General features: G+C 38.5%; 1 protein-coding gene across 1 annotated transcript in view; it reads left to right on the forward strand.

Moving 5' to 3' along the window:
• Positions 1-3,205: 3,205 nt before the first annotated feature.
• LOC309973526 (tyrosine-protein phosphatase non-receptor type substrate 1-like) overlaps positions 3,206-23,458 on the forward strand; it is a gene marked incomplete at both ends in the record, with an annotated part of 39,267 nt that continues 19,014 nt past the window's right edge. The window contains one exon of the mRNA XM_082857814.1: positions 3,206-3,278. Within this exon, the coding sequence (XP_082713940.1) occupies positions 3,206-3,278 (73 nt within the window). The remainder of the gene's footprint in view (positions 3,279-23,458) is intronic.

The raw sequence follows: 23,458 nt of genomic DNA on the forward strand, positions 1-23,458 counted from the left end.
ACGTTTCTTGCATCTTCTCGATCTTTGCCTCATTCTTTTTCTGAGGTCCTGGATCATCCTCACTATCATTATTCTGAATTCTTTTTCTGGAAGGTTGCCTATCTGCACTTCATTTAGTTGTTTTTCTTGGGTTTTATCTTGTTCCTTCATCTGGTACATAGTCCTCTGCCTTTTCATTTTGTCTATCTTTCTGTGAATGTGGTTTTCATTCCACAGGCTGCAAGATTGTGGTTCTTCTTGCTTCTGCTGTCTGTCCTCTGGTGGATGAGGCTATCTAAGAGGCTTGTGTAAGCTTCCTGATGGGAGGGACTGGAGGTAGGTTAGAGCTGTGTGTTGCTCAGGTGGGCAGAGATCAGTAAAACTTTAATCCACTTCTCTGCTGATGGGTGGGGCTGAGTTCCCTCCCTGGTGGTTGTTTGGCCTGAGGTGCTCTAGCACTGGAGGCTACAGCCTCTTTGGTGTAGCTAATGGCGGATTCCAGGAAGTCTAATGCCAAGGAGTACTTCCCAGAACTTCTGCTGCCAGTGTCCTTGTCCCTGCAGTGAGCCACAGCCACACCCCACCTCTGTAGGAGACCCTCCAACATTAGCAGGTATGTCTGGTTCAGTCTCCTATGGGGTCCCTGCTCCTTCCCCCTGGGTGCTGATTTGCACACTAGTTTGTGTGTGTGCTCTCCAAGAGTGGATTCTCTGTTTCTCCCAGTTCTGTTGAAGTCCTACAATTAAATCCCACTAGCCTTCAAAGTCTGATTCTCTGGGAGTTCCTTCTCCCGTTGCCGGACCCCCAGGTGGGGAAGCCTGATGTGGGGATCAGAACCTTCACTCCAGTGGGTGGACTTCTGTAGTATAATTTTTCTCCAGTTTCTGGGTCACCCACCCAGCGGTTATGGGATTTCATTTTATTGTGATTGCGTCCCTCCTACCATCTTATTGCTGCTTGTCCTTTGTCTTTGGATGTGGGGTATATTTTTTGTTGAGTTCCAGTGTCTTCCTGTCAATGATTGTTCAGCAGTTAGTTGTGATTCTGGTCCTCTTGCAAGAGGGAGTGAGCACACGTCCTTCTGCTCTGCCATCTTGAACAAATCCCTCCTTTGTCTTTTGTTATAGCATTTCCTTAAAGTCTATTTTGTCTGATATGAGCATTGATACCCCTGTTTTCTTGGCATTTCCATTTGTATGATTTCTCTTTCTCATCACCTTAGTTTCAGTCTCCAAATGCATTTTAGAATCACTCTTTCAAGTTTCATGAAAAACCATTTTAGAATTATTATTTGATTATATTGAATTTATATATTAATTTGGGAAAATTGAAATCTTTTCCAATATTGAGTTTTCTCATTCATGGATATGATGTAATTCCATTTATTCCATTTTTAAAGTAATTTTAAATTCATAGTTTTACAATTTTTCCCCCTAATTGTCTTATGCATCTTTAGTTACAGCTATCTTTAATAATTTCTAGTTTATGTAATCTTTAAAAATTATTATTACTGCTTTCACTAGTTTTGACTACTGGTTGTAATTGAGGTAGATCATCAATATTTGATCCAGCAAGCTTACAAAACTCTCAGCATTGCTAATTGTAAGGGCATTTGTGTGTGTGTAACTCTGTTAACTTTAATCCAATCATCCAAATTAGTTTTGTCTTTATCAAAGATTCATATCCAAATGATTTATAAGACAAATAGTTCTACAAGTTCTACATATGAAAACTTGAGTCTCTCTAACCTTCTGCCATTTTCCACCTCTGAGAAGAAACCACTTTCAAATCTTTTAACTGATTATTTTAGGTTTTAATGTCAAATGTCATACAGCATGCTTCTATAGCACTTCTTGTTTTCTCACTCTTAGGCATTATTTATTGATATCTCACTATGGAAGATGGGTATGTAATGTTTTGTTACTCCTGACCTCATGACACATACACACATTTTATATCCTTATCATCCTAAAATAAGCATAGTTTTGGATAACTTAATAGACAGTGTCTATGTTATTGTGTCTATGAAATTCTTAATAATAGCTGAGTTTGTAACATTCTCAGTTTTGTTTCACGTTGATCCTCTTGTGTGTATGTTTGTGTAACCACCACCATGGTCAGGATGCAGAACATTCCATGACCACAAAGTCTCCCATGTGCTAGCCCTTTAAATTGACACACCCCCAGCAAACCAAACCTCTGGCAAATGCCATTCTGTTTTCTCCCTATATATAATTTTGAGACTGTTATATCAGTGGAATTGATATTATGAGATTGTCTTTGTTTACTCAACATAATGCCTTCAAGAGACTTTTAGCTGTTACACACATATATAGCTTATTCCTTTGTATTGCTGAGTAGTATTTCCTGCTATGGATGCATCACAGTTTGTTAAACTGTTCACTTGTTGTGAGACATTTTAATTTTTTTCCAGTTTTTTGCTTTACAAAGAAATTTGCTATATCTGCACCAGTTTTGTATGGACATAGTTTTCATTTCTCTTAGATAAATGCCTGGGAGTGTAATTTCTGGGTCCTATAACCCACTTCGTCTCCTGAAAGAAGTAGGAAATGATTCCTTTTTTAGCTGCAGGTGATACAAGTTCTGAGGTCCTCATTGCACTGTGCTTTTGGGCTAAGTTTTACCAGTTATATCAATAAAGGGTTGGAATAGAAAGTCATTTCAGGAGCAGATCTAGTTCCACCCCATATTTGAGAGGCCCTGGAGAACCCTCTTCCTTGTTTCAGTTGAGTTGGTCTTTGTTGAGGTAGGTTCCAGAATGAGGCCACAAGCCAGCCACATCCTAGCCACCTGGGCTTGGGACTTCGGAACACAGCCCACAACCACAGATCCTTCTTGGGATCTGTGAGTTTGCCTGGGGCTTCCAAATAGGGGTTCACCATGAATGGAGTGAGGGGCCCAGTGGAGAGAACAGAGACCCCAAGTAGAGAGCAAGTTTATTTCTGTTAGACTTGTCCAATCCATCTGAAAACATAAGATGAGTAACTCCTCACTTTCCATCTGATTTCTCTGCCTGATTTCCATTTCACCATCTGAAGCAGGAACTGTCTATAACCTAGAAGCGGATTAAGATCTCACAGCCATTTCACCCCATCATAGGCACTCCCTCTTACATCATTGGGAGGTGGGGCTTCCTTCCTTTCCACAGAGCACAGAAGTGCAGGTTCTCCCCAGGATACACATTTGGACAGAGCAGGCTTCCACGATGCCCATCCCTGTCTCTTTGTCCAACCATCCTCCTCCTTGCCTGCTGCTGACTCTACTGCTGGGACTCACAGGTAAGCATTCCTTGGGGTAGAATCCCCTTTCCCTGACCCCTGGACCTCCCCCTGCCCCTGCACTTTTAGGTCTTAAATGTAAACATGGGTGTGCCACCTAGGCAGAAGTCCACAGAAGTCCAAGGACTGGGCATTATTCAAGAGCATGAAATCAGGGATCTGAGCATTTTCTCTGTGGATCCATTGCCTGCAGCTGGTTACCAGAGGCATTGAAAGAGATGATGCTTCAAACACCAACAATGACAGCTTTGTGTGTATTAACTTGTTTAATCCTTGTTAATCACAGCATCCTAGTGTGGTAGCTATGAGTATTATCCCTGATTTTCAGATGGGGAAACTGAGGCAGGGACAGTAACTTGCCTGACATCACCTATCTAAGGCAGTGGAGCACAGGATTCTTGTCCAGGCCATACAGCTCCAGAGTTGATTCTTTTAACCATATTGTGCTGCTCAGCTTCTCAGAGAAGGCTAATGGAAGAAAAATCAGAAAATTCTGAGAAGGAAACAATAGATTTATCATCACCCATCATGCCACTTGGAGAAGAGCAGAGTTAAAATCTTGCAATATGTACTCCCAAATTTCTGTCAATGATGTGTTGGATGGTTTTTCTATGTGTTAAATTTTTTTTCACTGAGCTTTAAACATGTGTGTTAATTTCATTTGATCCTCAAAACAACAAGTACACTAGCATACTAGGTTACACTTTAATACGTGTTTGTGGATGCATGTATTAATGTGTGCGTGTGTGTATATATGTGTATAAGTGGGTGTGAGGAATTGTTCCCAGACACATTGGATTTCAAAAAGACTTCCTTATTTTTCCCTTAAATCATTTTTCAGTGTACATGAGATGACATGATCAGATGTTTAGTCTTTGCTGTATTTCAGCAACATCCCTCCTTTTCTACTTCTCTATAAATCTACCCCTTACCCACACCCAAGACAAGAAAACTTCTCTCCTGGTAAATGCGTAGAATTTTGTGCATTACTATCTTGGAGTCCACTCTTCCATGCTGGATAGGGGTGAGGAAGAAAAGGAGGTATCAAAGACACAGAGACTCTTGCCTATATGACCTATATATTCATATCCATATCTGTATCTGTAATTATATTTATATCCATATCTATAACTATCTATAGCTATATCATTGAATGCTAGTTGAAGCCTCTGTGCTTCAAGAAATCTAATGAGTAATAACTATTCATTTTCTTGAACACTCATTGTATGCCAGACACTGCTGGAAATCCCCACAGCTGTTAACTCATGTAATCATTATATCCAAGCTCGATCCTCTTGTCACCCCTACCTTACAGATAAGAAAACTGAGCAAGGAGAAATTCAAGGTCACTCATTGGTACATGGCAGTGGTATGATTTGAACTCAAGCAATCTCATACCAGAGCTCATGATTTTAACAATTGCTCTTCTTGATACTGTGGCCCTGCTTCCATCCCATGAGATTTCTTCAGTTTCTACCAATGGGTGTGTAGAAGGGTGGAGTGTGGGGAAGAGGGTTTGTGGTTTGCCTTTTTCTGGGCTCTTCTGCTTCCTGCATACATGCAAGTTCCTTTTTGTTTTTCACCAACTCATCTACATGGGAAACTCAGTTTCTGACGTAATTTTCACAGAGATTACCCACTTAGAATTAAATGCCTCAGGGAGATGTCACAATGGGCAATTCCCACAACATACATATATTTTTTGCATACTACTATATGCCAGGAACTCTTGTAGGAACGTGGGGTGCCTTGGTGAATAAAAGTCAAAGTAGTTGCCTGCATGGGTATTTATCTTAGTGGAAGAACTGACAATAAACAATAGACTTATAATTAAGTAAATAATGTAGTATATTAGAAAGTGATAAGTGTTAAAAAAAAAAAAAAGAATAGCCGGATGACAGAATTTGGAGAATCTGTAGCGTGGGATGTATTTTAAACCTGGTAGTCTTGTTGGGGCGGGGGGCATCACTTAGAAGGGGAAATGTGAGCCAAGATTGAAAGAAGGTTCTGGAGTGAGCCATGTGGTTTTCTGGGGGAGGAGACTTCCTGACAGGAAACAGCATGTGCAAAGGTCCTGAAAGTAGAATCATCCTCCTGTGTTTAAGGATTTGGGCTTTTGCTCTGAGTGAAATCGTTGCTATTGCAAAGTTTTGAAGGGAGAAGTGACATGATCTAACATGAGTTTTAATTTATTCTAGCATTTCGTTGAGAATAGACTGCAGAGGACACAGACAGAGGCAACTAGAGCATTTGAGGTCATGACATTCATTCAAAAAACATAAAAGTGGGTTGCACCTGGAGAGTACCTAGTAGAGACAAGAGAAGGAGTTCAGATTCTGGATGCACGCCGAAGAGGACGCAACAGGATTTCTTGATGTGTAGGATTTGTGGTGGGAGAGAAAAGCTCCAAGGTTTTGAGACCTGAGCATCTGGAAGAAGAAAGGGTATTCAGGTGAGATATAGAGGGTGTAGGGGAAGTTCAGTTCAGTTTTAGATGTGTTAACTGTGGGATGTTTATTTCTATCCAAAGAAGATGACAAGTGGATAGTTGGACATACAAGTCCAGAGTTCAGGGGAAAGGCCTAGACCAGAGAGGTAATAGGAGAATTATTGATACACAGATTGTAGAGTTTTTGCTATCCCCTGGCTCCTCTCAACTCTCTGATCCCTCTTTTCTCCTCCTCTCCTTTCATTTCTCCCTCCAACATTATTTCATATTTCTTCCCATTTTTGTCTTAGCAGTTCAGCTTCCCTGACCTCACTCTTCTTCTCCAGACTTAAAAACCCAAACCACTTGATATTCTTGACACATCACAGGACCTGCCCTGTAATAGCATGTGCCCTCCTTAGGTGGCATGATTGGTTAGAAACAGTGCTTAGTGGGTGGGTTTACCAGCTCACACTCTGCAAAGGTGAACCACAAATTTTCTCCCTAAGGAGTAGGGAAGAAATAGAAAAGAACACAGGATTTGCTTGTGGCACCACAACAGCCTGCTCCTCTGGTTTATATCTCTACAGTTAGACCCATGCCTGTTTAGTAGGACATTTCAGAGAAGATGAAATGTGTTTACATTTCTCTGTATCTCCAGAAACTTGGTAGTCAGTGAGGCTGTGAAATCAACCTGGAAAACTTGCAACTGTAGTTAAATGATTGGTCCAGTGGTGACTCATGTCCCTTCAACTCATAACTCATTGTCCAAACATAGTCAACCACCCACAGTTCTTTACAAAACACGATTTTGGAGTTTACTGTTTCCTTGCTTGCCTCCATGGTTCCATCTCCCCATTCACTTTTAGGTTTCTCAAATGTATCAGTGTTTAGAACCACACATTTTATTTTACTTTGAGCTATTTAGTCCAATTCAAAGGCTCTGCATGGGGTAATCATCTTATTTTGGTTCACATCTTTTATTGCATTAAAATATACATAACATGAAATTTACCATTTTAACTATTTTGAAGGTTACAAAGTGGCACTATGTTCCTTCACAATGTTGTGAAACCATCACCAGTATACATTTCCAGAACTCTTTCAACATCTGTAGCAGAAACTCTGTATCCATTAAGCTATAACTCCTCATTTCTCCTCCCCTGCAGCCACTGGTAACCCGTATTCTACTTTTTCTCTGTGAATTTGCCTATTCTATGGACTTCATATAAGTGGAATCATCTATTTTCCTTTTGAATCTAGCTTATTTCACTGAGCACATTTTTAATGTTCATATATGCTGTGGAAGGTGTCAGAATATCATTGTTTTTTAGGGCTGAAATATATTGAATATATTTCATACATATTTCATATATATTTATGTGTATATATACAAATATATATATATATATATCACATTTTGTTTATCCTTTCATCCATTAATGGAATTTTGGGTTGCTTATACTACCCCTTTTTATTGAAATATAGGTGCTGTAAAATATTACATAAGTTACAGGTGTACAATATAGTGATTCACAATTTTTAAAGATTATACTCCATTTATAGTTATTATAAAATATTGACTACATTTCTGGTGTTGTACAGCATATCCTTGTAGCTCATTTTATATATAATAATTTGTAACTCTTAATCACCTACCCCTATATGGCCCCTCTCACCTTCCTTCTCCCTGCTAGTTTTTTCTCTATGTCTGTGAGTCTGTTTCTTTCTTGTTATATTAACTAGTTTGTTGTATTCTTTAGATTCCACATATAAGTGATATCATACAGTATTTGTCTTTGTCTGACTTACGTCACTTAGCACAATGCCTTCCAAGTCCATCCATGTTGCTGCAAATAGAAAATTTTCATCTTTCTTACAGCTGAGTTGTATTCCGTTTATACACACACACACACACACACACACACCACATTTTCTTTATACATTCATCAGTTGATGAAATTTTGGGTTGTTTATACTACCTTTTGGTATTGAGAATAATGATGCATTGAGCATTGATGGACAATTGTATGCTTGAACTTCTGCTTTTAATTATTTAGGGTATACACCTAAGAGTGGATTTATTGGATCATATAGTAAATTCTACGTTTAACTTAAGAAAATAACAAAGAGTTAAAAAAACGTTTTAGAAAACACTAGTGTTTCCACGGAGATTCCACCATTTTTGCACTCCTATCAGCAATGCACAAGAGTTTCAATTTCTCAACATTTTACCAACCCTTATTTTCAATTGTTTTGTTTTGTTTTGTTTTTGGTAACAGCCATCCTACAGGATATGTAGGGGTATCTCACTGTGGTTTTAATTTGCATTTTCCCAATTATTAGTGATGTTGAATATTGTTTCACATGCTTATTGATCATCTGTATATCTTCTTTAGAGAAACATCTATTCAATTCTTTTGTTAATTTTTAAATTGAGTTGTTTGTTATTTTGTTGCTGAATAGTAGGATTTTTTTAAGTATTCTTGATACATATCCCTTATGAGATATATGCTTTGCAAAGGTTTTCTCTCATTCTGTAAATTGTCTTTTCACCCTCTTGATAGTATCCTCTGATGTAGGGAAGTTTTAATCTTGATGAAGTCAAGATTAAAATTTCTAAAATATTTTTTTGTTGCCTTCAGTGTCATATCCAAGAAAGTATTGCCAAATTCAATGTCATGTTTCACCTGTGAGTTTTTCTCAGAATTTTATAGTTTTAGCTCTTACATTTAGGTTTTTGATTATACACCATTTTTGTATATGGTGTAAGGTAACGATCAGCTTCATTCTTTTGCATGTGAATATCAAGTTTCCTCAGATTCATGTACTGAAAACACTGTTCTTTGTCCATTGAATGATCTTGACACCCTTGTTAAAAATCACTTGACTATATATGTGAGGGTTTATTTCTAGGTTCTCTATTCATTGCCATTGGTCTATATATGTTTCTTAATGTGCGTACCACACTATTTTGATTATTGTAGCTTTGTATTAAGTTTTTAAATCTGGAAATGTGACTCCAAAAATTATGTGCTTTTTTTTCAAGATTGTTTGCTGAATTGAGGTTCCTTGAGATTTCATATGAAATTTAGAATGGGGTATTCTAGTTCTGCAAAAAAAAGTCTTTGAGATTTTAATAGGGATTGTATAGAATGTTGTAGTTTCTTCAGGTAATATTGACATTTTAACAATATTAAGTCTCCCAATCCATAATAACAGGATATTTTGTTCATTTATTAATGTCTTCTTTAATTTCTTTCAACAATGTTTTGTGCTTTTTCATGCACAAGTCTTTCATTTCCATGGTGAAATTTACTCCTAAGTATTTTACACTTTTGGTAGCTATTACAAATGAAATTGCTAGCTTAACTTCCTTTTTGGATTGTTTCTCACTAGTGTGTAGAAAAGCAACTGATTTTTGTATGTTGACTTTATATCTCAAAATTTTGCTGGATTTATTTATTAACTCTAATGCTTTTAAATGTTGGAATATTTAGAACTGCTACATAAAAAATCATGTCATGTACAAACAAGAGAGTTTTACTTTTTTCTTTCAATTTGAATGACTTTTATATATTTTTCCTGCCTAATTGCTTTTGTTGGAACTTCCATTATTGTGTTGACTAGAAGTGGCAAAAGTGGGCATCTTTGTCCTATTCCTGATCTTAGGGGAAAAGCTTACAGAATTTCACCATCAACTGGGCTGTTAGCTGTGTGTTTTTCACATATGACTTCATTTATTGGGCAATTTTCCATCTATTCCTAGTTTATTGATTGTTTTTATCATGGAAAATGTTGACTTTAATTAAATGCTTGTTCTGCGTCAGATGAGATGATCTTTTTTTCCTCTTTATTCTATTAAAGTGGTAAAATGAATTGTTTGATTTTCATATGTTGAACCATTTTCACAATAAATCCCAGTTGGTCATGGTGCATAATTCTTTTAATATGCTATTAAATTGGGTTTGATAAAATTTTTTTGATGATTGTTGCATCAATAGTCATAAAAGATATTGGTCTGTATTTTCTTCTTAAGCCTTCTTATGCCTTTGTCTGGTGACACCTTTGGTGTCAGAATAATGCGGAGAATGAGTTTTAATAGGCTCTGAAAAAATTAAGAAGTCTTCCTTCCTCTTCACTTTTTTGGAAGTGTTTGAGGAGGAATAATGTTAGTTTTCTTCAAAAGTTTGGGAGAATTCAGCAGTGAAGCCAAGTGGTCCTGGGCTTTCTTTCTTGGGAGGTTTTTGATTATTGATTGAATCTCATTGCTAGTTATAGGACTACTCTGATTTTATATTTCTTCATAATTCAGCCTTGGTGTAGTGTATTTCTAGAAATTGGTCCATTTTATCTAGGTTATCCAATTTTTTGGTGTTTAATAATTCATAGTACTCTTTTATAATCTTTTTTATCTCTGTAAAATTATTAGTATGTTCTTTTATTTCTGATTTTAGTTATTTGGGCCTTCTCTCTCTCTTTCTCCCTGTTCTTTTTTTCCTTAGTCAATCTAGCTAAAATTTTGTCAATTGTATTAATCTTTGTGAAGAACCACTCTTGGTTTTGTAGATTTTCTCTGTTTTATTTTAAATTCACATTTTATTTTTCTCTTCACTAATCTTGACTATTTCCTTTCCTTTCTAGCTTTGGGTTTTGGGTTTACTTTAATCTTCTTTCTCTAGTTTCTTATGGTGTATAGTAAAGTTACTGTTTTGTGATCTTTTCTTAAATGTCTGCATTTTCAGCCATAAATTTCCCTTTAGGGTTGCTTTCTGTGCATCTCACACGTTTTGGTGTTATGTTTTCAATTTTCTCTAGGCATCTAATTTCCCTTTTGACTTTTTCATTGACCTACTGATTTTTTTTTTTTTTTTTTTTTTGCGATGCGTGGGCTTCTTACTGTTGTGGCCTCTCCCGTTGCGGAGCACAGGCTCTGGACGTGCAGGCTCAGCAGCCATGGCTCATGGACCCAGCCGCTCCGCAGCATGTGGGATCTTTCCGGACTGGGGCACGAACCCGTTTCCTCTGCATCAGCAGGCGGACTTTCAACCACTGTGCCACCAGGGAAGACCTGAGCTACTGATTTTTTAAGAGAAGGTTGTTTGATTTCTATGTATTTGTGAATATTTTATTTCCTCTTCTATCATTGATCTAGTTTAATTTTACAAACTATTTGACCAGTGCGCTGCTTGAAGAGCCCTTCTTCATATTCCACTAAGTTGCCTTGTCATTCATCCTCTGTGACAATGACACATACATAGAGTTTTCTTTTTTTTTTTTAACATCTTTATTGGAGTATAATTGCTTTACAATGGTGTGTTAGTTTCTGCTTTAAAACAAAATGAATCAGTTATATATATACATGTGTTCACATATCTCTTCCCTCTTGTGTCTCCCTCCCTCCCACCCTCCCTATCGCACCCCTCCAGGCGGTCACAAAGCACCGAACTGATCTCCCTGTGCTATGCGGCTGCTTCCCACTAGCTATCTACCTTAAGACTGGTAGTGTATATATGTCCATGCCTCTCTCTCACTTTGTCACAGCTTACCCTTCCCCCTTCCCATATTCTCAAGTCCATTATCTAGTAGGTCTGTGTCTTTATTCCTGTTTTACCCCTAGGTTCCTCATGACATTTTTTTTCTTAAATTCCATATATATGTGTTAGCATACAGTATTTGTCTCTCTCTTTCTGACTTACTTCAGTCTGTAGGACAGACTCTAGGTCTATCCACCTCATTACAAATAGCTCAATTTCGTTACCTTTTATGGCTGAGTAATATTCCATTGTATATATGTGCCACATCTTCTTTATCCATTCATCCAATGATGGACACTTAGGTTGTTTTCATCTCCGGGCTATTGTAAATAGAGCTGCAATGAACATTTTGGTACAGGACTCTTTTTGAATTTTGGTTTTCTCAGGGTATATGCCCAGTAGTGGGATTGCTGGGTCATATGGTAGTTCTATTTGTAGTTTTTTAAGGAACCTCCATACTGTTCTCCATAGTGGCTGTACCAATTCACATTCCCACCAGCAGTGCAAGAGGGTTCCCTTTTCTCCACACCCTCTCCAGCATTTATTGTTTGTAGATTTTTTGATGATGGCCATTCTGACTGGTGTGAGATGATATCTCATTGTAGTTTTGATTTGCATTTCTCTAATGATTAATGATGTTGAGCATTCTTTCATGTGTTTGTTGGCAGTCTGTATATCTTCTTTGGAAAAATGTCTATTTAGGTCTTCTGCCCATTTTTGGATTGGGTTGTTTTTTTGTTATTGAGCTGCATGAGCTGCTTATAAATTTTGGAGATTAATCCTTTGTCAGTTGCTTCATTTACAAATATTTTCTCCTATTCTGAGGGTTGTCTTCTGGTCTTGTTTATGGTTTCCTTTGCTGTGCAAAAGCCTTTCCGTTTCATTAGGTCCCATTTGTTTATTTTTGTTTTTATATCCATTTCTCTAGGAGGTGGGTCAAAAAGGACCTTGCTGTGATTTATGTCATAGAGTGTCCTGCCTATGTTTTCCTCTAAGAGTTTGATAGTTTCTGGCCTTACATTTAAGTCTTTAATCCATTTTGAGCTTATTTTTGTGTAAGTTGTTAGGGAGTGATCTAATCTCATACTTTTACATGTACCTATCCAGTTTTCCCAGCACCACTTATTGAAGAGGCTGTCCTTTCTCCACTGTACTGTCCTTTCTCCTTTATCAAAGATAAGGTGACCATATGTGCATGGGTTAATCTCTGGGCTTTCTATCCTGTTCCATTGATCTATTTTTCTGTTTCTCTGCCAGTACCATACTGTCTTGATTACTGTAGCTTTGCAGTATAGTCTGAAGCCAGCAAGCATGATTCCTCCACCTCCGTTTTTCTTTCTCAAGATTGCTTTGGCTATTCGGGGTCTTTTGTGTTTCCATACAAATTGTGAAATTTTTTGTTCTAGTTCTGTGAAAAATGCCAGTTGTAGTTTGATAGGGATTGCATTGAATCTGTAGATTGCTTTGGGTAGTAGAGTCATTTTCACAATGTTGATTCTTCCAATCCAAGAACATGGTATATCTCTCCATCTATTTGTATCATCTTTAATTTCTTTCATCAGTGTCTTATAATTTTCTGCATACAGGTCTTTTGTCTCCTTAGGTAGGTTTATTCCTAGATACTTAATTCTTTTTGTTGCAATGGTAAATGAGAGTGTTTTCTTGATTTCACTTTCAGATTTTTCATCATAAGTATATAGGAATGCCAGAGATTTCTGTGCATTAATTTTGTATCCTGCTACTTTACCAAATTCATTGATTAGCTTTAGTAGTTTTCTGGTAGCATCTTTAGGATTCTGTATGTATAGTATCATGTTATCTGCAAACAGTGACAGCTTTACTTCTTCTTTTCCATTTTGGATTCCTTTTATTTCCTTTTCTTCTCTGATTGCTGTGGCCAAAACTTCCAAAACTATGTTGACTAAGAGTGGTGAGAGTGGGCAACCTTGTCTTCTTCCTGATCTTAGTGGAAATGCTTTCAGTTTTTCACCATTGAGGATGATGTTTGCTGTGGGCTTGTCATATATGGCCTTTATTATGTTGAGGAAAGTTCCCTCTATGCCTACTTTCTGCAGGGTTTTTTTTTTTTTATCATAAATGGATGTTGAATTTTGTCAAAAGCTTTCTCTGCATCTATTGAGATGATCATATGGTTTTTCTCCTTCAATTTGTTAATATGGTTTATCACATTGATAGATTTGCATATATTGAAGAATCCCTGCATTCCTGGAATAAACCCCACTTGATCATGGTGTATGATCCTTTTAATGTGCTGTTGGCTTCTGTTTGCTAGTATTTTGTTGAGGATTTTTGCATCTATGTTCATCAGTGATATTGGCCTGTCATTTTCTTTCTTTGTGACATCCTTGTCTGGTTTTGGTATCTAGGTGATGGTGGCCTCGTAGAAGGAATTTGGGAGTGTTCCTCCCTCTGCTATATTTTGGAAGAGTTTGAGAAGGATAGGTGTTAGCTCTTCTCTAAATGTTTGATAGAATTCGCCTGTGAAGCCATCTGGTTCTGGGCTTTTGTTTGTTGGAAGATTTGTAATCACAGTTTCAATTTCAGTGCTTGTGATTGGTCTGTTCATATTTTCTATTTCTTCCTGATTCAGTCTTGGCATGTTGTGCATTTCTAAGAATTTGTCCATTTCTTCCAGATTTTCCATTTTATTGGCATAGAGTTGCTTGTAGTAATCTCTCATGATCCTTTGTATTTCTGCAGTGTCAGTTGTTACTTCTCCTTTTTCATTTCTAATTCTATTGATTTGGGTCTTCTCCCTTCTTTTCTTGATGAGTCTGGCTAGTGGTTTATCTATTTTGTTTAGCTTCTCAAAGAACCAGCTTTTAGTTTTATTGATCTCTGTTATCGTTTCCTTCATTTCTTTTTCATTTATTTCTGATCTGATCTTTATGATTTCTTTCCTTCTGCTAACTTTGGGGTTTTTTTGTTCTTCTTTCTCTAATTGCTTTAGGTGCAAGCTTAGGTTGTTTATTCGAGGTGTTTCCTGTTTCTTAAGGTAGGACTGTATTGCTATAAACTTCCCTCTTAGAACTGCTTTTGCTGCATCCCATAGATTTTGGGTCGTCTTGTCTCCATTGTCATTTGTTCTAGGTATTTTTTAATTTCCTCTTTGATTTCTTCAGTTATCACTTCGTTATTAAGTAGTGTATTGTTTAGCCTTCATGTGTTTGTATTTTTTACAAATCTTTTCCTGTAATTGATATCTAGTCTCATAGCGTTGTGATCGGAAACAATACTTGATACAATTTCAATTTTCTTAAATTTACCAAGGCTTGATTTGTGACACAAGATATGATCTATCCTGGAGAATGTTCGATGAGCACTAGAGAAAAATGTGTATTCTGTTGTTTTTGGATGGAATGTCCTATAAATATCAACTAATTCCTTCTTGTTTAATGTATCATTTAAAGCTTGTGTTTCCTTATTTATTTTCATTTTGGATGATCTGTCCATTGGTGAAAGTGGGGTGTTAAAGTCCCCTACTATGAATGTGTTACTGTAAATTTCCCCTTTTATGGCTGTTAGTATTTGCCTTATGTATTGAGGTGCTCCTATGTTGGGTGCATAAATATTTACAATTGTTATATCTTCTTCTTGGATCAATCCCTTGATAATTATGTAGTGTCCTTCTTTGTCTCTTCTAATAGTCTTTAATTTAAAGTTTATTTTGTCTGATATGAGAATTGCTACTCCAGCTTTCTTCTGGTTTCCATTTGCATGAAATATCTTTTTCCATCCCCTTACTTTCAGTCTGTATGTGTCTCTATGTCTGAAGTGGGTCTCTTGTAGACAGCAAATATATGGGTCTTGTTTTTGTATCCATTCAGCCAATCTGTCTTTTGGTGGGAGCATTTATTCCATTTACATTTAAGGTAATTATCAATATGTATATTCCTATTCCCATTTTCTTAATTGTTTTGGGTTCATTATTGTAGGTCTTTTCCTTCTCTTGTGTTTCTTGCCTAGAGAAGTTCCTTTAGCATTTGTTGTAGAGCTGGTTTGGTGGTGCTGAACTTTCTCAGTTTTTGCTTGTCTGTAAAGGTTTTAATTTCTCCAGCAAATCTGAATGAAATCCTTGCTGAGTAGAGTAATCTTGGTTGCAGGTTTTTCTCCTTCATCACTTTCAATATGTCCTGCCACTCCCTTCTGGCTTGCAGAGTTTCTGCTGAAAGATCAGCTGTTAACCTTATGGGGATTCCCTTTTATGTTATTTGTTGTTTTTCCCTTCCTGCTTTTTATATGTTTTCTTTGTATTTAATTTTTGACAGTTTGATTAATATGTGTCTTGGTGTATTTCTCCTTGGATTTATCCTGTATGGGACTCTCTGTGCTTCCTGGACTTGATTAACTATTTCCTTTCCCATATTAGGGAAGTTTTCAACTATAATCTCTTCAAATATTTTCTCAGTCCCTTTCTTTTTCTCTTCTTCTTCTGGAACCCCTATAATTCGAAAGTTGGTGCATTTAATGTTGTCCCAGAGGTCTCTGAGACTGTCCTAGTTCTTTTCATTCTTTTTTCTTTATTCTGCTCTGCAGTAGTTATTTCCACTATTTTATCTTCCAGGTCACTTATCCATTCTTCTGCCTCAGTTATTCTGCTATTGATCCCATCTAGAGTATTTTTCATTTCATTTATTGTGTTATTCATCATTGTTTGTTTCATCTTTAGTTCTTCTAGGTCCTTGTTAAATGTTTCTTGCATTTTGTCTATTCTATTTCCAAGATTTTGGATCATCTTTACTATCATTATTCTGAATTATTTTTCAGGTAGACTGCCTATTTCCTTTTCATTTGTTTGGTCTGATGGGTTTTTATCTTGCTCCTTCATCTGCTGTGTGTTTCTCTGTCTTCTCATTTTGCTTATCTTACTGTGTTTGGGGTCTCCTTTTTGCCGGCCGCAAGTTTGTAGTTCCCGTTGTTTTTGGTTTCTGTCCCCAGTGGCTAAGGTTGGTTCAGTGGGTTGTGTAGGCTTCCTGGTGGAGGGAACTAGTGCCTGTGTTCTGGTGGATGAGGTTGGATCTTGTCTTTCTGGTGGGCAGGTCCATGTCTGTTGGTGTGTTTCAAGGTGTCTGTGGACTTATTATGATTTTGGGCAGCCGCTCTCCTAATGGGTTGGGTTGTGTTCCTGTCTTGCTAGTTGTTTGGCATAGGATGTCCAGCACTGTAGCTTGCTGGTCGTTAAGTGTAGCTGGGTGCTGGTGTTGAGATGGAGATCTCTGGGAGATTTTTGCCATTTGATATTATGTGGAGCTGGGAGGTCTCTTGTGGACCAGTGTCCTGAAGTTGGCTCTCACACATCAGAGGCACAGCACTAACTCCTGGCTGGAGAACCAAGAGCCTTTCATCCACACAGCTCAGAAGAAAATGGAGAACAAGTAGAAAGAAATAATTAGTAGAAGTAGAAAGAAAGAAAGGAGTGAGGGAGGGAGGGAGGAAGGAAGGAAGGAGGGAAGGAAGGAAAAATAGAAAGAAGATAAAGTAAAATAAAATAAAGTAAGATAAAATATAATAAAGTTATTAAAATAAAAAATAATTATTAAGAGAAAAAACAAAGAAACAGATGGATAGAACCCTGGGACAAATGGTGGAAGCAAAGCTATACAGTCAAAATCTCACACAGAAGCATACACATACACACTCACAAAAAGAGGAAAACGGGAAAAAATCATAAATCTTGCTCTCAAAGTCCACCTCCTCAATTTGGGATGATTCGTTGTCTATTCATGTATTCCAGAGATGCAGGGTACATCAAGTTGATTGTTGAGCTTTAATCCGCTGCTTCTGAGGCTGCTGGGAGAGATTTCCCTTTCTCTTCTTAGTTCTCACAGCTCCCAAAGGATCAGCTTTGGATTTGGCCCCGCCTCTGCGTGTAGGTCGCTGGAGGGCGTCTGTTCTTCGCTCAAACAGGACGGAGTTAAAGGAGCCGCTGATTCGGGGGCTCTGGCTCACTCAAGCCTGGGGGAGGGAGGGGCACGGAGTGCAGGGTGAACCTGTGGCGGCAGAGGCCGGAGTGACGTTGCACCAGACTGAGGCACGCCGTGCGTTCTCCTGGGGAAGTTGTCCCTGGATCCCGGGACCCTGGCAGTGGTGGGCTGCACAGGTTCCCTGGAAGAAGAGTGTGGATAGTGACCTGTGCTCGCACACAGCCTTCTTGGTGGCAGCAGCAGCAGCCTTAGCATCTCATGCCCGTCTCTGGGGTCTGCGATTTTAGCCGCGGCTCGCGCCCAGTTCTGGAGGTCCTTTAAGCAGCATTCTTAATCCCCTCTCCTCGTGCACCAGGAAACAAAGAGGGAAGAAAAACTCTCTTGCCTCTTCGGCAGGCCCAGACTTTTCCCTGCACTCCCTCCCGGCCAGCCGTGGCGCACTAACCCCCTGCAGGCTGTGTTCATGCCGCCAACACCAGTCCTCTCCCTGTGCTCCGACCAAAGCCCGAGCCTCAGCTCCCAGCCCCGCCCGCCCCGGTGAGTGAGCAGAAAAGTCTCTCGGGCTGGGGAGTGCCAGTCGGCACCGATCTTCTGTGCGGGAATCTCTCCGCTTTGCCCCCCACACCCCTGTTGCTGTGCTCTCCTCCGTGGCTCCGAAGCTTTCCTCCTCCGCCACCCGCAATCTCCGCCCGCGAAGGGGCTTCCTAGTGTGTGGAAACCTTTCCTCCTTCACAGCTCCCTCCCACTGGTGCAGGTCCCGTCCCTATCCTTTTGTCTTTGTTTATTCTTTTTTCTTTTTCCCTACCCAGGTACGTGGGGGGTTTCTTGCCTTTTGGGAGGTCTGAGGTCTTCTGCCAGCGTTCAGTAGGTGTTCTGTAGGTGTTGTTCCACCTGTAGATGTATTTCTGGTGTATATGTGGGGAGGAAGGTGATCTCCGTGTCTTACTCTTCTGCCATCTTCCCGGAAGTCCTAGAGTTTTCTTATGGCAACTGATTTCTGTAACTGTCAGGACAGATGTGTGTGGTAGACAGAAAATACTCCCTCAGTATAGGAGGAGTAATCAAGATGGTGGACTAGGATGATGTGAAGCTCAACTCCTCCCACAAATATATCAAAAATATATCTACACGTGGAATAATTCTCACAGAGTATCTAATGAACACTGGCAGAAGAACTTAGACTTCTGAAAGGACAAGAAATTCTCCACGTAACCGGGTGGGACAAAAGAAAAAATAATGAAAATGAGACAGGAATCTGGATGGGACCTGTACCCCTTGGAGGGAGCTGTGAAAGAGGAAAGGTTCTGCACCCTGGCAAGTCCCCTCACCAGTGGGGAGATCAGCTAGGACAGGTGGGGAGCTTCAGAGCCTCAGAAGAGAATGTAACAACTGGTTTGCAGCAGCTAGAATGGAGAGAGACTGGCACAGATGGTCAGTGCCACGGCCCTGCACTCCCCATCCTGAGATGTTCATCTGCCCATGCAGTGGGTGGCTGGGTGCTGAAGCTTGGGATTCAGAGATCAGACCCTGGGAAAGGATTGGGGTGGTCTGTGTGGAAACAGACTGAAGGGCCTGGAGCCTGGTGCAACCCCACCTGAGGGTGTATGCAGAGGAAGCATGGGCCACCTTAGAGGCCAGGCACCATTGTTTGGGGGATGTGTGAGGGGAGGAGCAGGACATGCCATTGCAGCCTTTTTCCCCAGGCATGCTTTCAGGTGGCAGGACACTGCCTACACAAGCTCCAGGAGCTATTGTCAGTCACCACCACCAACCCTTTGCTTCAGGAGCAGTCACAAGGAGCAGTTACAATATGCCTCTGCTGCCCCCTGGGGCTACAGGAGTGGTTGAGAGCTGCCTCCACTCCCATCACATGCTCCAAGGCACGTGTGAGCCACCACTGCTGCCAAGAACCCCAGGACCGGGCACCAACCACTGCATCTGCATACCCCCTACCAAGGGGATAATGGCCAACACACACTGAGGAAAGAGTTGGCAGGCATCCATACTAAAAACAGCCCTCACATCAAAAATGTTAAACCCACACAAGCTACACAGGGACACTCCCACATATAAATAGTCTTCCAAGACCACAGTAGATAATTTTTTCTCCTAAACTCACAGAATAAGAAAAATATAAGTAAAATGAAGATGCAGAGGAGCCAATCCCAGTTAAAAGACCAAGAGAATTCCCCTGAAAGAATAAACAATGAAACAGCACTCTTTAGCCTAATAGACACAGATTTCAAAAAGGAGATAATGAAAATACTGAAGGAATTAAGAAAGGGTATCAACAGAAATGCAGAACACTGTAAAAAGGAACTAGAAACTATGAAGAGGAACCAAGAAAAAATAGAAAACTCATTTGCTGAGATGAAAAGTGAACTAAAGGCAATGAATAGCAGAACGAATAATGCAGGAGAACAAATAAGTGATCTGGAAGATAGAATAATGGAAATCACCCAATCAGGACAGCAGACAGAAAACCAAATGAAAAAAAAAAAATGAAAGCAGTATAAGAGACCTATGGGATAATATAAAGTTTGCCACTCTACACATAATAGGGATTCCAGAAAGGAAAGAAAGAGAAAAGGGGATCAAAAATGTATTTGAAGAAATTATGGCTGAAGACTTCCCACACCTAAAGAAGGAAACAGATATCCAAGTACAGGAAGCACAGAGGGTCCCAAACAAGGTAAGCCCAAAGAGACCTACACTAAGATGTATTCTAATAAAAAATGGCAAAAGTTGATAAAGAGGGGATTCTAAAGGCAGCAAGAGAAAAACAAAGAGTTAATTACAAGGAAACCCCTATAAGGCTATCAGCAGATTTCTCTACAGACACTTTGCAAGCCAGAAGGAAGTGGCAAGATATATTCAAAGCCCTGAAAAGGAAAAATCTGCAACCTATAATACTCTACCCAGAAAGATTATCTTTTAGAATAGAAGGAGAGATAAAGAATTTCTCAGACAAGCAAAGCTAAAAGAAAATAGCAATACTAAACCTTTTCTAAAGGAAATATTGAAAGGTCTTCTCTAGAAAAGAAGTAAGAATATATAGGAAAGACAAAATCACAGTTAGAAAGCCAATCACTTAAATAAGCTAGTATGCAGATTTAAAAAATCAAAAAAAAATATTTGAAAGTGATGATAACCACAATGAACAGCAAAAGGATGAACATAAATATGTAAAAGAGGACATCAGAATCATACTGATAAAATGTGGGGGAGGAGAGTAAGAAAATGTACATTTGTTTTCATTTCATAGAATGTGTTTGAGCCTCTATGACTACCAGTCTAAGGCATGTAGATATAGATGGGGTTAATATACTTGAAAAACAGGTAACCACAAATCAAAAACATACAACAGACTCACAAAAACCAGAAAGAAGAGAAATAAGTATAATATAAAAGAAAATCATTAAACCACAAAAAGAAAATGAAAGGGACAAAGAAGAAATACAAAATCAATGGGAAAACAGGCTCAAAATGGCAATAAATACATAGCTATCAATAATGACGTTGGGGCTTCCCTGGTGGCACAGTGGTTGAGAGTCCGCCTGCCAAGGCAGGGGACACGGGTTCGTGCCCTGGTCCGGGAAGATCCCACATGCCGCAGAGTGGCTGGGCCCGTGAGCCATGGCCAATGAGCCTGTGCGTCCAGAGCCTGTGCTCCGCAACAGGAGAGGCCACAACAGTGAGAGGCCCGCATACCACAAAAAAAGAAAAATTTACGTTAAATATCAATGGACTGAAAGCTCCAATCAAAAGGTACAGAGTGGCAGATTGGATAAAGAAACAAGAGCCTACAATATGCCGCCTACAGGAGACCCAGTTTAGGGCAAAAGACACACATAGATTGAAAGTAAGGGGATGGAAAAAGATATTTCATGCAAAAAGAAATGGGAAGAAAGTGGGGGTCACAATACTCATATCAAACAAAATAGACTTTAAAACAAAGGCCCTAAAGATAAAGAAGGACACTATATAATGATAAAAGGCTCAACATAAGAAGAGGATTTTACACTAGTCAACATATATGCACATAATATAGGAGCAGCCAAATACATAAAACAAATACTAACAGAAATAAAGGGAGAAATTGACAGGAATACAATAATTAGATTTTAACACCCCACTCACATCAATGGATAGATCTTCTAGACAGAATGTCCTAAATGATACAATAGAACAGTTGGACTTCATTGATATTTTCAAGACTTTACATTAAAAAGAAAAACAGACTACACATTCTTTTCAAGTGCACATGAAACATTCTTTAGGAATGATCACATATTGGGACACAAAACAGACCTCAGTGAATTTAAGAGTATAGAAATTATCTCAAACATCTTTTCTGAACACAACAGCATTCAACTAAAATCAACCGCAGAAAAAGAAATGAAGAAAAAGATTACATGGAGACCAAATAAAATGCTACTAAAAAACCAATGGGTTGAGGATGAAATCAAAGAGGAAATTTAAAAAATACCTTGAGACAAATGACAATGAAAGCACAACAATACAAAATCTATGGGATGCAACAAATGCAGTCCTTAGAGGGAAGTTCATAGCAATACAGTTCATAGCCTTCATCAAAGAAACAAGAAAATTCTCAAATAAACAACATAGCCTACCACTTAAAAGAATTAGAAAAAAAGAACAAACAAAATGTAAAGCCAGCAGAAGGGAGGAAATAATAAATATCAGAGAGGAAATAAAATAGAGATTAAAAAACAGTAGAAAAAAATCAATAAAACCAAGAATTGGTTCTTTGAAAGGGTAACAAGATTGACAAACCTTTGGCCAGGCTGACCAAGAAGAAAAGAGAGAGATCCTGGATAAACAAAATAAGAAATGAAAAAGGAGACATTACATTTGATACTGCAGAAATACAAAAAAACATAAGGGAATACTATGAACAATTATATGCCAACAAATTCGACAACATAGAAGACATGGACAAGTTTCTAGAAACATACAGCCCACCAATAATGAATCAAGAAGAAATAGATAATTTGAACAGACTGATCATGAGAGGTGAAGTAGAATCTGTAATAAAAAACTTCCTACAAACAAAAGTCCAGGACCAGATGGCTTCACAGGTGAACTCTACCAAACATACATAGAAGAACTTATACTGATCCTTCTCAAACTCCTCCAAAAAGTTGAAGAGGAGGGAACACTCCCAAAGACATTCTATGAAGCCACCATTACCCTGATATCACAACCACACAAAGACACCACCAAAAAAGAAAATTACAAGCCAATATCTTTGATGAATATAGATACAAAAATTCTCAACAAAACATTAGCAAACCAAATCCAACAACACATAAACAAGATCATACACCACGGACAAGTTGGATTCATCCAAAGTTCACAAGAATGTTTTGACATACAGAAATAAATCAATATGATACACCCCAGAAACAATACCACATGATCATCTCAATAGATGCAGAAAAAACGTTTCACAAAATTCAACATCAATTCATGATAAAAACTCTTACTAAAGTGGGTATACAGGGAACAAAACTATTTATGACAAACGCACAGCTAAAATAATACTCAATGGTGAAAATCTGAAAGACTTTCCACTAAAAACTGGAAAAAGACAAGGATGCCCACTCTCACCTCTTCTATTCAACATAGTATTGGAAGTCCCAGCTACAGAAATCAGACAAGAAAAAGAAATAAAATGTATCTAAATTGGAAGGAAAGAGGTAAAATTGTCATTATATGGAGATGACATGATACTATATATAGAAAATCCTAAAGACTCCACACAAAAACTACTAGAACTGATCAACAAATGCCACAAGGTAGCAGGATACAAGATTAATATAGAGAAATTGGTTACATTTCTTTACACTCACAATGTAATATCAGGAAGGGAATGTAAAAAAAACAATACCTTTAAAACTCACACCCCCCAAAATAAAATACTTAGGAATAATCCTGACTAAGGAGGTGAAAGACTTATACACTGAGAACTATAAAACATTAATAAAGGAAACTGAAGATTATTCAAAGAAAAGGAAAGATATCCCATGCTTTTGGATTGGAAGAATTAATATTGTTAAAATGGCCATACTACCCAAAGCAATCTACAGATTTAATTCAATCCCTATCAAATTACCAATGACATTTTCCCCAGAACTAGAACAAATACTCCTAAAATTTATATGGAACCACAAAAGACTCAGAATTGCCAAAGCAATCCTGAATAAAAAGAACAAAGCATGAAGCATAACCCTCCCAAACTTCAGA

The sequence above is a fragment of the Leucopleurus acutus genome, assembly GCF_964270905.1.
Source record: "Leucopleurus acutus genome assembly, chromosome: 16".
Classification (NCBI taxonomy): Eukaryota; Metazoa; Chordata; class Mammalia; order Artiodactyla; family Delphinidae; genus Leucopleurus; species Leucopleurus acutus.